Raw genomic sequence first — 14,733 nt, 5'->3', positions numbered from 1 at the left:
TCAAGCGATTCTCGTGTCTCAGCCTCCCAAGTAGCTGGGATTGCAGGCGCCCGCCACCATGCTCGGCTCATTTTTGTATTTTTAGTAGAGACGGGGTTTCACCATGTTGGCCAGGCTGGTCTCGAACTCCTGGCCCCAGGTGATCCACCCACCTTGGCCTCCCAAAGTGCTGGGATTACAGGCATGAGCCACTGAGCCTGGCCTCTTTTCTTTTCTTTTCTTTCTTTCTCTTTCTTTTTCTTTCTCTTCTTTCTTCCTTTCGCTCCTTCCTTCCTCTCTCTCTCTCTCTTCCTTCTTCGGTTTTTTTCTTCCTTTTTCTTTCTCTTTCCTTCCTTTCTCTCTTTCCTTTTCCTCCTTCCTTCCTTTCTCTCTTTTCTTTCCCTCCTTCCTTCCTTTCTCTCTTTTCTTTTCCTCCTTCCTTCCTTTCTCTTTCCTTCCTTCCTTTCTCTCTCCTTCCTTCCTCTTTCCTTCCTTCCTTTCTCTCTCCTTCCTTCCTTTCTCTTTCCTTCCTTCCTTTCTCTCTCCTTCCTTCCTTTCTCTCTCCTTCCTTCCTTTCTCTTTCCTTCCTTCCTTTCTCTTTCCTTCCTTCCTTTCTCTCTCCTTCCTTCCTTTCTCTCTCCTTCCTTTCTTCCTTCCTCCCTCCCTCTTTCTTTCTTTCTCTTTTCTTTTCTCTCTTTCTTTCTTTCTTTCTTTCTTTCTCTTTCTTTCTCTTTCTTTTTTTCTCTCTCTCTTTCTCTCTTTCTCTCTCTCTCTCTCTCACTCACTCTCTTTCTTTCTCCCCTTCCCTTCCCTCGCCTGGTCTCCTCTCTTCTTTTTTTTTTCTTTTTTTGAGGCGGAATCTCACTCTGTCACCCAGGCTGAAGTGCAGTGGCATGGTCTCGGCTCACCACAACCTCCGCCTCCCGCATTCAAGCAATTCTCCTGTCTCAGCCTCCTGAGTAGCTGGAATTACAGTCATGTGCCACTGCGCCTGGCTAATTTTTGTATTTTTAGTAGAGACGGGGTTTCACCTTGTTGGTCAGGCTGTTTTCAAACTCCTGACCTCAAATGATCCACCCACCTCAGCCTCCCAAAGTGCTGAGATTACAGGCGTGAGCTACTGCGCCCAGCCAGTTAACTCCAATTATATCAATTACACAGCTCCTGTGTCCTGTGTGCTGGCACCATACTGGAAGCTTTTGTTTGCATCTCTTTAAAGAAGAAACCCTTCCAGTAACTTTTATTTTATTTTTTTCCCTTGAGATGGGGATCTCGCTGTGTTGCCCAGACTGGTGTCAAACTCCTTGGCTCAAGCAATCCTCCCACCTCGGGGTCCCAAAGTGCTGGGATTTACAGGCGTGAGCCACCCCTCCCAGCCATGTAACTTTGAAAAGTATTAAAGTTCCTGTTTACATTTGAAGGCCGCGAGGCTCAGAGATGGATGCTTTGCCCAGAACGTTTTTCACTACCTGCTCTTCCCAGAACTGCACTGTTAAGAGGAGCTGGTTCTAAACCTGACTCCTAGGGCCACAGTGGTACAAATACTCTTCGTGGCTTTCTGTCTGAGTAGCCTTCTGTCTTGTGTTCTCTGCAGATCTTAGCACCCTCCTCAACTCCATCTAAGATGGTTTGGCAGAATATTCACCAATTTGGTGGGAAGCTGATGCGCAGGTGGCCTCTGCAGCTGGGCCAGGGGGACTCTGAGCATCGCTTGTTTCGTTGTCTGAAGACCCTGGATCTGGTGGCCTTGGGTGTGGGCAGCACCCTGGGAGCGGGCGTGTATGTCCTAGCTGGAGAAGTGGCCAAAGAGAAAGTTGGACCGGCCATCGTCATCTGCTTCTTGGTGGCGGCCCTGACTTCTATGTTGTCTGGACTCTGCTATGCAGAGTTTGGGGCCCAGGTGCCATGCTCCGGTTCTGCCTATCTCTACACTTACGTCACAGTGGGTCAACTGGTGGCTTTCATGACTGGCTGGAACCTCTTACTCTCCTACGTCATTGGTGAGATGATGGGGCATGGAGGGAGGTATGGGAAACACAAAGTAATTAGGATATGCATAGGGAGGGGGAGCTGGGGGAGCCATGGTGGCCTTCAGACTCGCTTTGTTTATCCACATTGTGGAAGGGAGTGTGGCTAATGGCGGCAGGAAAAGGCCCAGATGCCGTTTACGCAGCCTCATTCTGCTTCCCTTCCGGGATTGAACAATAAGAGAAGATGGGAACTGTGGGATGTACGGGATAGAGTTATTGTAGATTTGGGGGAGATGTGTGCCACAAACTCATTCCCCCACCATTTTTTTTTTTTTTTTTTTTTGAGATGGAGGCTTGCTCTGTCACTCAGGCTAGAGTGTGGTGGCGTGATCTCAGCTCACTGCAACCCCCACCTCCCAGGTTCAAGCGATTCTCCTGCCTCAGCCTTCCAAGTAGCTGGGATTACAGGCATGCACCACTAAGCCCAGCTAATTTTTGTATTTTTAGTACAAAAATTTAGTACAAAAATTTTGTATTTTTAGGCGGGGTTTTGCCATGTTGGCCAGGTTGGTCTCGAAATCCTGACCTCAGGTGATCCGCCTGCCTTGGCCCTCTCACAGGCATGAGCCACCACACCTGGCCTATTTTATTCTTCTTTTTCTTTTTCTACTACTCCTCCCCATCCCATCAAAATACTTTTTTTGAGATTAGGTATTTTTCTTTTCCCTTTTTCTTTTAAAAATGATTTATCCCTGGCCAGGCGCGGTGACTCATGTCTGTAATCCCAGCACTTTGGGAGGCCGAAGTGGGTGGATTACTTGAGGTCAGGAGTTCGAGACCAGACTGGCCAACATGATGAAACCCCATCTCTACTAAAAATACAAAAATTAGTCGGGCGTGGTGGCAAGTGCCTGTAATCCCAGCTACTTGGGAGGCTGAGGCAGGAGAATCACTTGAACCCGGGAGGCGGAGGTTGCAGTGAGCCGAGATCGCACATGGCACATGGTCAGGGTTCAGCACATGTTCATAAATGCACGTTCCTCCTTCTGCCGCTGCAGGTGCCGCCAGCGTGGCCAAGGCCTGGAGTTTTGCGTTTGACAGCCTGATCGGGAATCGCATCTCCCATGCCCTGCAGGGCATTTCTCTGCATGTGCCTCAAGTCCTGGCCAAGTATCCGGACTTTTTTGCGCTGGGCCTGGTGTTGGTCCTCACTGGTGAGGCGGGGGTCAGAGATAAGATGGGGTGAGGGGGCATGGAGGAGGAAGGGGGTGGGAAAGGCTTGAGGGAGGAGGCAACGGTGGTGGGTATTAGAAAACCAGAAGGAGAACCTATGATGGGAATCACAAGCAGGTAAGACTGGGGCCACTGTTTCCACACGGTGGCATTAACATCCTGGGGCAGGTGATTCTTTGTCACGGGGGCCACCCTGTGCATTACAGGGCATTGAGCAGCATCCCTGACCTCTACCCACGGGACAATCAGAAGCTGAGAACCACTGACTTAGACAAGTTTCTTCCTCTCTACTTAGGACAGTTTTTTTTTTTTTTTTTTTTTTTTTTTTTTTTTTTTAAGGCAGAGTCTCTCTCTTTTCCAGGCTGGAATGCACTGACACAATCGTGGCTCAATGAAGCCTCGGACTCCTGGGCTCAAGTGAGCTCAAGTGATCCTCCCATCTCAGCTTCCCAGGTAGCTGGGACTCCACACTAAAATCAATCATTTTATTTCATTTTTTATTTTTAGTTTAGTTTTCCGTTTTTTTTTTTTTTTTTTTTTTCGAGACTGAGTCTTGCTCTGTTGCCCAGGCTGGAGTGCAGTAGTGCAGTCTCAGCTCACTGCAACCTCCACCTCCTGGGTTCAAGTGATTCTCATGCCTCAGCCTCCTGAGTAGCTGGGACAACAGGCGTGTGCCACCAAGCCCAGCTAATTTTTTGTATTTTTAGTAGAGAAGGGGTTTCACCGTGTTAGCCAGGATGGTCTCGATCTCCTGACCTCGTGATCCGCCCGCCTCAGCCTCCCAAAGTGCTGGGATTACAGGCGTGAGCCACCGCACCTGGCCTGAAATGAACCATTTTAAAACATGCAGTTCAGTGGGATTTAGTACATTCATAACATTGTGCAGCCGCTACTTCCATCTAGTTGGGAAAGGTTTTCGTCACCCCTGCGGGAAACCCTGCACCTTTTAGGCAGTCGTTCCTCATTCCCTTTGGCCCCTGGCGACCACGGATCTGCCTTTTGTCTCCGTGGGCTTACTTATTCTGGATATTCCATGTTTGCTACAGGAGTGCTGGCTCTGGGAGCTCGGGAGTCAGCCTGGGGTTCCAAAGTCTTCACAGGTGTGAACCTTTTGGTTCTGAGCTGCGTCGTCCTCTCCCGCTTCATCAAGGGAGAGCTGCACAACTGGCAGCTCACAGATGCCGACTACAAACGGGCTGGGCTGGGGTCCAACAACACCCACAGGTGAGGGCACACTGTGTTTTTTTTTATTATTCTTTAAATTTTTGTTTTATTTTTTATTTAGTTATATTTATTTATTTATTTTATGTTTATTTATTTTATATTTATTTATTTATTTATTTGAGACAGAGTCTTGCTCTGTCGCCCAGACCGGAGTGCAGTCGCCCAGGCCGGAGTGCAGTGGCGTGATCTTGGCTCACTGCCTCCCGGGTTCACGCCATTCTCCTGCCTCAGCCTCCCCAGTAGCTGGGACTACAGGCGCCTGCCACCACGCCCAGCTAATTGTTTGTGTTTTCAGTAGAGACAGGGTTTCACCATGTTAGCCAGGATGGTCTCCATCTCCTGACCTTGTGATCTGCCCGCCTCGGCCTCCCAAAGTTCTGGGATTACAAGTGTGAGCCACCGCGCCCGGCCTGTTTTTTTTTTTTTTTCCTAATGTTTAAAAACTTTGAGCGCGGTGACTCACGCCTGTAATCCCAGCACTTTGGGAGACCAAGGTGGGCAGATTGCCTGAGCTCAGGAGTTCGCAACCAGCCTGGGCAATGTGGTGAAACCCCGTCTCTACTAAAATACAAAAAAAAAAAAAAAATTAGCTGGGTGTGGTGGCACATGCCTGTAGTCCCAGCTATTTGGGAGACTGAGGCAGGAGAATTGCTTTAACTGGGAGGCAGGGGTTGCAGTGAGCCGAGATCGCACCACTGCACTCCAGCGTGGGTGACAGAGTGAGACTCCGTCTCAAAAAAAAAATTTTTTTTTCATTTTATTATTTTATTTTATTTATTTTTTAAAAATGGAGTCTCGCTCTTATCACCCAGGCTGGAGTGCAGTGGCACGAACTCGGCTCACTGCAACCTCTGCCTCCTGGGTTCAAGCAATTCTCCTGCCTCAGCCTCCGAGTAGCTAGGATTACAGGCGCCTGCCACCACGCTCGGCTAATTTTTGTATTTTTAATAAGAGATGGGGTTTTACCATGTTGGCCAGGCTGATCTCGAACTCCTGACCTCAAGTGATCTGCCAACCTCTGCCTCTCAAAGTGCTAGGATTTCAGATGTGAGCCACTGTGCCTGGCCTGTTTTTTTATTTTAAAATTTATTTTTATTTTTATTTTTTGAGACAAGAGTCTCGCTGTGTTGCCCAGGCTAAAGTTCAGTGGCACAATCTCGGCGCACTGCAACCTCTACCTCCCGGGTTCAAGCGATTCTCCTGCTTCAGCCTCCTGAGTATCTGGGATTACAGGTGCCTGCCACCACACCTGTCCAATTTTTTTTTTTTTTTTTTTTTTTTTTTAGTAGAGATGGGGTTTCGCCATGTTGGCCAGGCTGGTCTCAAACTCCTGACCTCAAGTGATCTGCCCACCTTAGCCTCTCAAAGTGCTGGGATTACAAGTGTGAACCACTCACTGCTCCCAGCCTAAAATTTATTTTTATTTTTTGAAACAGGGTCTTGCTCTGTCCCTCAGGCTGGAGTGCTTTAGCATAATCATGGCTCACTGCAGCCTCTGCCTCCCAGGCTCAAGCGATCATCTAGAGTAGCTAGGACTATAGGTGTGCACCACCGCACCTAGCTTTTAATTTTTTGTAGAAATGGGGTTTTGCCATGTTGCCCAGGCTGGTCTCAACCTCTGGGTTCAAGATCCACCTGACTCAGCCTCCCAAAGTGCTGGGATTATAGGTGTGAGCCATTGCAACTGACCAGAGGTGCCCTCTTGGACACAGGAGTGAGGGCTGGGGTGCAGAACCTGGACTATTGTGGGAACAGGGGGAATCTGGGCTGACGGAGCCGGATGAAGGGGAAGGCAGGGGAGGTCCAGGGCTTGTGGAATTCACTGAGCAGTTGGAGTTAACTGAGTCGTCCCAGAAAGACAGCTACACACCTTACCAATGTTCCTTGTTCCTCCTCTCCCCTCAGCTTGGGCTCACTGGGCTTTGGCGGGTTTGTGCCTTTTGGCTTTGGCGGGATTCTCCATGGAGCAGCCATGTGTTTCTTTGCGTTTGTGGGTTTTGATGGCATCGCCACCACAGGTAACACGGTCATTCCGTCTCATCGGGGGTTGGGCACAGCTTGGGCTGCCGCTGGGCACAGGTTTCATTAAAGGCTACCCTGCTCTCAGATGGGGAAGAGGGAAGAGGGTTTTGCACCCTCGCTTCTGTGCGTTTTCCTGGCCCAGTGCATATACCTGTCCTGCAGGAGAAGCAGCCCTCCACCCTCACCGCTCCATCCCTCTGGGCATCGTGACCTCGATCTTCATCTGCTTCTTGGCCTATTTTGGTGTCTCAGCGGCGCTCACCCTCATGGTGCCCTACTACCTGATATGTCCCGAGAACCCCTTGCCGGAGGCTTTTGTCCACATTGGATGGGCCCCCATCAGATATGCTGTGGCCGTCGGCACCCTCTGTGCCCTGTCCTCCAGGTCAGTGCTGGACGCTCTGTCCCTGTCTGCTGTCTGGTTCTCGGGTGTCCTGGGCCTTGGGTAAAGGGAGGAGACAGTTCACCCACAGAGGTGATGGAGCGGAAGCCCCAGTCCCTCTTGCTTCCTGAGTCCCCACGCGTGTTCCCGTTTTCTCCTGCATGCAGCCTCCTGGGTGCTATGTTCCCCATGCCTCGCGTGCTCTACTCGATGGCCGAGGACCGGCTCCTTTTCCGTGGACTCGCCCAGATCCACACCCGCACCAGCACCCCTGTGGTGGCCACTGTCGTTTCTGGGGCCGTTGCAGGTAAAGGCCCAGAATTCAGGCTTTCTTTCATCCGTTTTCTATGAGTGAGTTCCTCATCCTCTCCCACAAGCCATCCATTTTCACTTTTATTATTATTCATTAATTAAAAAAAAATTTTTGTCTATTACAAAAGTTTATTTAATAAAAAGTTTAACAGGAAAATGGGACTGGGCTCAGTGGCTCATGCTTATAATCCCAGCACTTTGGAGGCTGAGGTGGGAGGATTGCTTGAGCCCAGGAGTTCAAGACCAGCCTGGGCAACACAGGGAGACTTCCATCTCGACAAAAATTAAAAAAAAAATTAGCCGGGTGTGCTGGCACGGGCCTATAGTCCCAGCTACTGGGGACGGTCAGGTGGGAGGACTGCTTGAGCCCAGGAGGTTGAGGCTGCAGTGAGCCGAGGTCACGCCACTGCACTCCAGCCTGGGTGACAAAGCAAGACCCTGTCTCAAAATAAAATAAAATAAAATAAAATAAAATAAAATAAGAAAATGGGGCAGGGTACAGTGGCTGATGCCTGTAACCCCCATACTTTGGGAGGCCAAGGCAGAATCACTTGAGCCCAGGAGTTTGAGACCAGCCTGGGCAACATAGTCAGACCCTGAGATCATTTTTTTGTCTCTGCAAAAAAACTTTTAACCATTAGCTGGCTGTGGGAGGTGGAGCTTGCTGTGAGCTGAGATCATGCCACTGCACTCCAGCCTGGGCCACAGAGCGAGACTCCATCTCAAACAAACAAACAAAAAATTAGCTGGGTGTGGTGGTACACCTGTAGTCCCAGCTACTCGGGAGGCTGAGGTGGGAGGATGGCTTGAGCGCAGCAGGTTAGGGCTGCAGTGAGGTACGATGATTCCTGTTTTTTTTTTTTTTTTTTTTTTGAGACGGAGTCTTGCTCTGTCACCCGGGCTGGAGTACAGTGGCTGGATCTCAGCTCACTGCAAACTCCGCCTCCCGGGTTTATGCCATTCTCCTGCCTCAGCCTCCCGAGTAGCTGGGACTATAGGCGCCCGCCACCTCGCCCGGCTAGTTTTTTGTATTTTTTTTTTTTTTTTTTTTTTTTGAGACGGAGTCTTGCTCTGCCGCCCAGGCTGGAGTGCAGTGGCCGGCTCTCAGCTCACTGCAAGCTCCGCCTCCCGGGTTGACGCCATTCTCCTGTCTCAGCCTCCCGAGTAGCTGGGACTACAGGCGCCCGCCTCGTCGCCCGGCTAGTTTTTTGTATTTTTTAGTAGAGACGGGGGTTTCACCGTATTAGCCAGGATGGTCTCGATCTCCTGACCTCGTGATCCGCCCGTCTCGGCCTCCCAAAGTGCTGGGATTACAGGCTTGAGCCACCGCGCCCGGCCTGTATTTTTTAGTGGAGACGGGGTTTCACCGTGTTAGCCAGGATGGTCTCGATCTCCTGACCTCGTGATCCGCCCGTCTCGGCCTCCCAAAGTGCTGGGATTACAGGCTTGAGCCACCACGCCCGGCAATTCCTGTTTTTAAAGAAAAGAAAGGGCCGGGCGCGGTGGCTCAAGCCTGTAATCCCAGCACTTTGGGAGGCTGAGACGGGCGGATCACAAAGTTAGGAGATCGAGACCGTCCTGACTAACACAGTGAAACTCCGTCTCTACTAAAAAATACAAAAAAAAAAAAACCTAGCTGGGCGAGGTGGCGGGCACCTGTAGTCCCAGCTACTCAGGAGGCTGAGGCAGGAGAATGGCATGAACCCGGGAGGCGGAGCTTGCAGTGAGCCGAGATCGCGCCACTGTACTCCAGCCTGGGTGACAGAGCGAGACTCCGTCTCAAAAAAAAAAAAAAAAAAAGAAAGAAAAAAAGAATTTAAGGAAAATGTACATAATCTGACTTTTGTTGTTGTTGAGACAAGATCTCACTCTCACCCATGCCAGTGTACAGTGGCACCACACCCAGCTAATATTTACATTTTGTAGAGGCGGGGGTCTCACTGTATTGCCCAGGCTGATGTGGAACCTCTGGGCTCAAGCAGTCCGCCCGCCTGGGCCTCCCTAAGTGCTGAGATTACAGGCATGAGCCCCCGCACCTGGCCACATTCCTAGTATTAATTAACACAATAATTGCACATATTCATGGGGTACAGTGTGATATTTCCATACATGTATACAAGATGTAATAATCAAATCAAGGTAATACCACAACCATCACTTCAAACATTGATTATTTCCTTGCACTGGGAACACTGAAACCCTATTTTTCCATCTCTCATTTTCTTTTTCTTTTTCTTTTGGAGACAGAGTCTCACTCTGTAGCCCAGGCTGGAGTGCAGTGGCACGATCTCAGCTCACTGCAACCTCCGCCTCCCAGGTCCACGCAATTCTCCTGCCTGAGCCTCTGGAGTAGCTGGGATTACAGGCACCTGCTACCATGCCCGGCTAATTTTTATATTAGAGATGAGGTTTCACCATGTTGGCCAGGATGGTCTTGAACTCCTGACCTCAGGTGATCTGCCCTCCTCAACCTTCCAAAGTGCTTTTTCCAGCTCTTATAAGTTGTTAACGACAGTCACCCTCTAATGCTGTAGAACATTGGAACTTACCCTGTTTTGTGCCCTGACTGTAGCAATCATGGCTTTCCTGTTTGAGCTCAGTGACCTTGTGAACCTCTCGTCCATCGGGACCATGCTTGCTTACTCCTTGGTGGCCTTTTCTGTTCTTGTCCTCAGGTGAGACTGGCCTAGACACGTGAAGACTGATGGGGTTCCCAGCCCTCTGCCTGCCTCCTGGCCCTCAGTGCATTGCTACACATACAGGAGTGGGTGGAGTACAGTAGCCCCTGCTTATCCACGGAGGACACGTTCCAAGACCCCCAGCCCGTGCCCGAAACCGCGGATAGTACCAGTCCCTATATAGGATCATTTTCCCATCCATAACTCAGATGTCTAAAGTGATTTAACACGGCCAGTAGAGTTCACAGCAGGGACACACTGGACAAAAGGATGATTTACATCCTGGGCGTGGGGAGCGTGGAATGCCGCTACTTGAAGCTGCACACAATTGAAAACTTACGAATTACGGTGGGGCGCGATGGCTCACGCCTGTAATCCCTGAACTTTGGGAGGCCGAGACAGGTGGCTCACTTGAGGTCAGGAGTTTGAGACCAGCCTGGCCAATGTGGTGAAACCTGGTACCTACTAAAAATACAAAAATTAGCTGGGCGTGGTGGTGGTCTCCTGTAATCCCAGCTACTCAGGAGGCTGAGGCAGGAGATTGCTTGAACCTGGGAGGTGGAGATTGCAGTGAGCTGAGATTGTGCCACTGCACTGCAGCCTGGATGACAGAGTGAGACTCCGTCTCAAAAAATAAAAAAGAAAAGAAAACTTACGAATTACTGCTGGACTTTTCCATGTATTATTTTTGGGCTGTAGTGGACACAGGTAGATGAAACCTCGGATACGTGGGAGCTACCGTGGGTGTATTAGGCTCTCTGATGTTGGATGAACAGGGACATGGGTTAGTCTTGCCCTACTCTCTCCGATTCAGGTGCCAGCCAGACCAGAATTTCAGCAAGAATGAGAAGCCGAAGGAGGAAGTAGTGGAGATGAATTCTGTACCCAAAGCGAAATCCCCAGAACGTGTTCCTGAAGCGTCCAGCACTCCGACGAGTCTGTGGAGCCCTGTCAGCACCATCCCCACCCCGAGATCTGGCCGCATCGTCTATGGATGTGCTTTTCTGCTTGGTGAGCAGTGGGGCTTCTCTGCAGGGTGTTTTGAACCTGATAGCAAGGGGCAGGGGGCCGGGCAGGGAGTGTGTGGCTTTGGTAGTTGAGAGGAGTCTTGAATTTATGGTGGTCCTTCTTAGTAGGGGCACTTTTGGCCGGGCACATTGGCTTACACATGGAATCCCAGCACTTTGGGAGGCTGCGGAGGGATGACTGCTTGAGCCTGGGCAGTCGAGGCTTCAGTGAGTCAAGATCACACCACTGTGCTGTAGTCTGGGCAATGGGGTGAGATCTCATCTCAAAAAACAAAAAACCATATATATATATATATATATATATGCACACACACACATATGTGCACACACAAATACATACATAAAATAAGAAGTTTAGGCTGGGTGTGGTGGCTCGCTTTGGAAGTCTGAGATGAGTGGATCACTTGAGGTCAGGAGTTGAGACCAGCCTGGCCAACATGGTGAAACCCTGTCTCTACTAAAAATACAAAAAATTAGGTTGGGTGCGGTGGCTCACACCTGTAATCCCAGCACTTGGGGAGGCCGAGGGGAGCACGGATCACAAGGTCAGGAGTTTGAGACCAGCCTGGCCAACATGGCGAAACCCCATCTCTACTAAAAATACAAAAATTAGCTGGGCGTGCTGGCAGGAACCTGTGATCCCAGCTACTCGGGAGGCTGAGGCAGGAGAATCACTTGAACCCAGGAGGCAAAGGTTGCAGTGAGCCAAGATTGTGCCACTGCACTCCAGCCTGGGCAACAAGAGTGAAAATACATCTAAAAAAATAAAAATTATTTGGTTGTGCTGGCACGTGCCTGTAGTCCTTACGGGGGAGGCTGAGACACACACACACACACATATATATACATATATATATGTGGTTTGGGGGATAGGATGTGGCCCAAGATCTTCACTTATTTAGCTTCTGGAGTTGAACCTGCTCTCCCCAACCTTGACCCTTTTCCAGTTATCCTGCTGACCATGCTCTGCCTGGTCCTGGCCCATTGACCCAAACGCTGGTTCTCTGGAGAGCCGATCTGCGTCACAGCTGCTGTGCTACTGCTGGTGCTCATTGCAGGATTCACTTTCACCATCTGCAGACAGCCCCAGAGCAACACTCCTCTCTACTTCAAGGTAGGTGACCTTATGTCCCCACACCACCCTCCTGAGTTGGTGGACTCTGCATGCCTCAAGCTCTCAATACTCTCCGGGACCAGGGGAAAAAAGGGCAGTAGCTAAAACCAATGGAGTGTTCATGGACATCCCCTCCAGCCCCCACCTATCAGTACTTCCCAAAACCTGTCTCTTCCAGAACACCCAATGGGATACCCACTCAGAACAGGCACTGAGCCAGATGAGGTGGCTCACACTTGTAATCCCAGCACTTAGGGAGGCTGAGGCGGGTGGATCGCTTGAGGCCAGGAGTTCGGGAACAGACTGACCAACATGGTGAAATCCCGGTTCTACTAAAAATACAAAAATTAGGCCGGGTGCGGTGGCTCATGCCTGTAATCCCAGCACTTTGGGAGGCCGAGGCGGGCGGATCACGAGGTCAGGAGATCGAGACCATCTGGCTAACATGGTGAAACCCCGTCTCTACTAAAAATACAAAAAAATTAGCCAGGCGTGGTGGTGGGCGCCTGTAGTCCCAGCTACTCGGGAGGCTGAGGCAGGAGAATGGCGTCAACCCAGGAGGCGGAGCTTTCAGTGAGCCGAGATCACGCCACTGCACTCCAGCCTGGGTGACAGAGCGAGACTCTGTCTCAAAAAAAAAAACAAAACAAAAATTAGCCAGGCATGGTGGTGCGTGCCTGCAATCCTAGCTACTCAGGAGGCTGAAGCAGGAGAATCACTTGAATCCAGGAGGCGGAGATTGCATTCAGCCGAGATCATGCCACTGCACTCCCGCCTGGGTGATAGAGCGAGACTCTGTCTCAAAAAAAAAAAAACCACAAAAAAACAAACAAAAAAAGAATAGTCATTGAATATGCAACTGGAACAGAGCTGTGGCCTTCCTGCCCCTTGGGCTAAGGGTCCCTTGCAGACATTCGTGGTGTGCTCAGTGTTAACTCTTTGCCTGCAGGTCCCCCTGTTGCCTGTCCTCCCGTTGGTCAGCATCTCTGTGAATGTTTATCTGATGATGCAGATGACCACTGAGACCTGGGCCCAATTTGGAGTCTGGATGTTGATTGGTGAGTAGCTTCCTGGAAAAACAGAGGCCTCTTGGGTGTCCAACACTCTTCCTGCTACCTTTCCCTACAACTGTCTCAGGCTGACAGTGTGGGCTGTGCCTGTAGTCCCAGCTACTCAGGAGATGAAGGCAGGAGCATCGCTTGAGACCAGGAGCTCCAGACCAGCCTGGGCAACATGGCGAGACTCCATCTCTACCAAAATTAAAAAGTGGCCGCACACAGTAGCTCGCACCTATAATCCCTGCACTTCAGGGGGCCAAGGCAGTGGATCACCTAAGATCAGGAGTTCAAGAACAGTCTGGCCAACATGGTGAAACTCCATCTCTACTAAAAATACAAAAAAGTAGCTGGGTGTGGTGGCGGGTGCCTTGTAATCCCACCTATGTAGGAGGCTGAGACATGAGAATCACTTGAACCTGGGAGGCGGAGGTTGCAGTGAGTCAAGATCATGCCATTGCACTCCAGCCCAGGTGACAGGAGCCCAGATTGTGCCACTGCACTCCAGCCTGGGTGACAGAATGAGATTCTGTCTCAAAAAAAAAAAAAAAAAAAAAAAAAATTAGCCGGGCATGGTGGCACCCACCTGTAGTCACATCGATTCTGAAGGCTGAAGTGGGAGGATTGCTTGAACCCGGGAGGTCGAGGCTGCAGTGAGCCATGATCATGCCACTGCTCTCCAGCCTGGGCAACAGAGCAAAGCTCTATCTCTAAATAAAAGAAACAAGAAAACCTCCAAATAAACAGACCACAGTATAATCGCTATAGGGCATTTATAAGGGAAGGGGTGACTACATTTCCTCTCATTGTGTCATTTCCCTGTTAGGATTTGCTGTGTATTTTGGATATGGGATCCGACACAGCTTGGAGAACGATCAACAGCCACCTGCGTCAAGCTCCCAAACTCCTCATGAAAACATCCCTAGTCCTCACTGAATTAGTTTCACCACAGAAAAGGGATGGGCCAGTCCACTGGAGGTGTCCTCTGCGTGAAGGGAGAGTGTGAAGCTCTGCAGAGTGTGAAGGTGGGATGCCTTTAAAGCCCCATGTGCATTGCCAGTGAGCAAATGCTTTTTTAAAAACTTTGTTTTGTTTTTTGTTTGTTTGTTATAGAGATGAGGACTTGCTCTGTTGCCCAGGCAGAACTTGAACTCCTGGGCTCAAGTGATCCTCCTGCCTCAGTCTTCCGAGTAGCTGGGACTACAGGCACCTCATCATGCCCACCTTAACAAAATAACTTTATTATTATTATTATTTTTTCTTTTTGAGACAGTCTCGCTCTGTTGCCCAGGCTGGGGTGCAGTGGTGCGATCTTGGCCCAGTGCAATCTCCGCCTCCTGGGTTCAAGTGATTCTCCTGCGTCAGCCTCCAGAATAGCTGGGATTACAGGCACGTGCCACTGTGCCTGGCTAATTGTTGTTTATTAGTAGACACGGGGTTTTACCATGTTGGCCAGGCTGGTCTTGAACTCCTGACCTCAAGTGATCCACCTGCCTCAGCCTCCCAAAGTGCTGAGATTACAGGCCTGAGCCACTGTGCCTAGCCAAAATAACTTTAAAAACTTACATTTTTTAAAAAATTGACAAATAAAAATTGTCTGTGTTTATGGTGTACAATTGCATATATTGTTTGTATTAAAATTGTCTATGTTTATGGTGTACATGATACTTCGAAATATGTATACATTGTGGAATTGCTAAATCAGGTTGATTAACATATTGATTACCTTACATACC

At 49.8% G+C, this 14,733-nt stretch overlaps 1 protein-coding gene across 1 annotated transcript; it reads left to right on the top strand.

Moving 5' to 3' along the window:
* The first annotated feature begins 1,603 nt into the window (after nucleotides 1-1,603).
* LOC104676034 (cationic amino acid transporter 3-like) lies at nucleotides 1,604-14,011 on the top strand. Its single transcript, XM_010380716.2, is given in 11 exon segments — nucleotides 1,604-1,979; nucleotides 3,008-3,163; nucleotides 4,229-4,406; nucleotides 6,312-6,424; nucleotides 6,591-6,813; nucleotides 6,978-7,117; nucleotides 9,695-9,797; nucleotides 10,615-10,811; nucleotides 11,776-11,942; nucleotides 12,892-13,000; nucleotides 13,824-14,011. Coding segments are annotated over 11 exon segments (1,872 nt in total). The 3' UTR covers nucleotides 13,934-14,011.
* The last annotated feature ends 722 nt before the right edge of the window (nucleotides 14,012-14,733 follow it).

This window comes from Rhinopithecus roxellana, chromosome 12 (assembly GCF_007565055.1).
Source record: "Rhinopithecus roxellana isolate Shanxi Qingling chromosome 12, ASM756505v1, whole genome shotgun sequence".
Taxonomy (NCBI): Eukaryota; Metazoa; Chordata; class Mammalia; order Primates; family Cercopithecidae; genus Rhinopithecus; species Rhinopithecus roxellana.
Note: the sequence above shows the minus strand (reverse complement) of the source record. Positions and strands in the feature narration are given on the sequence as shown.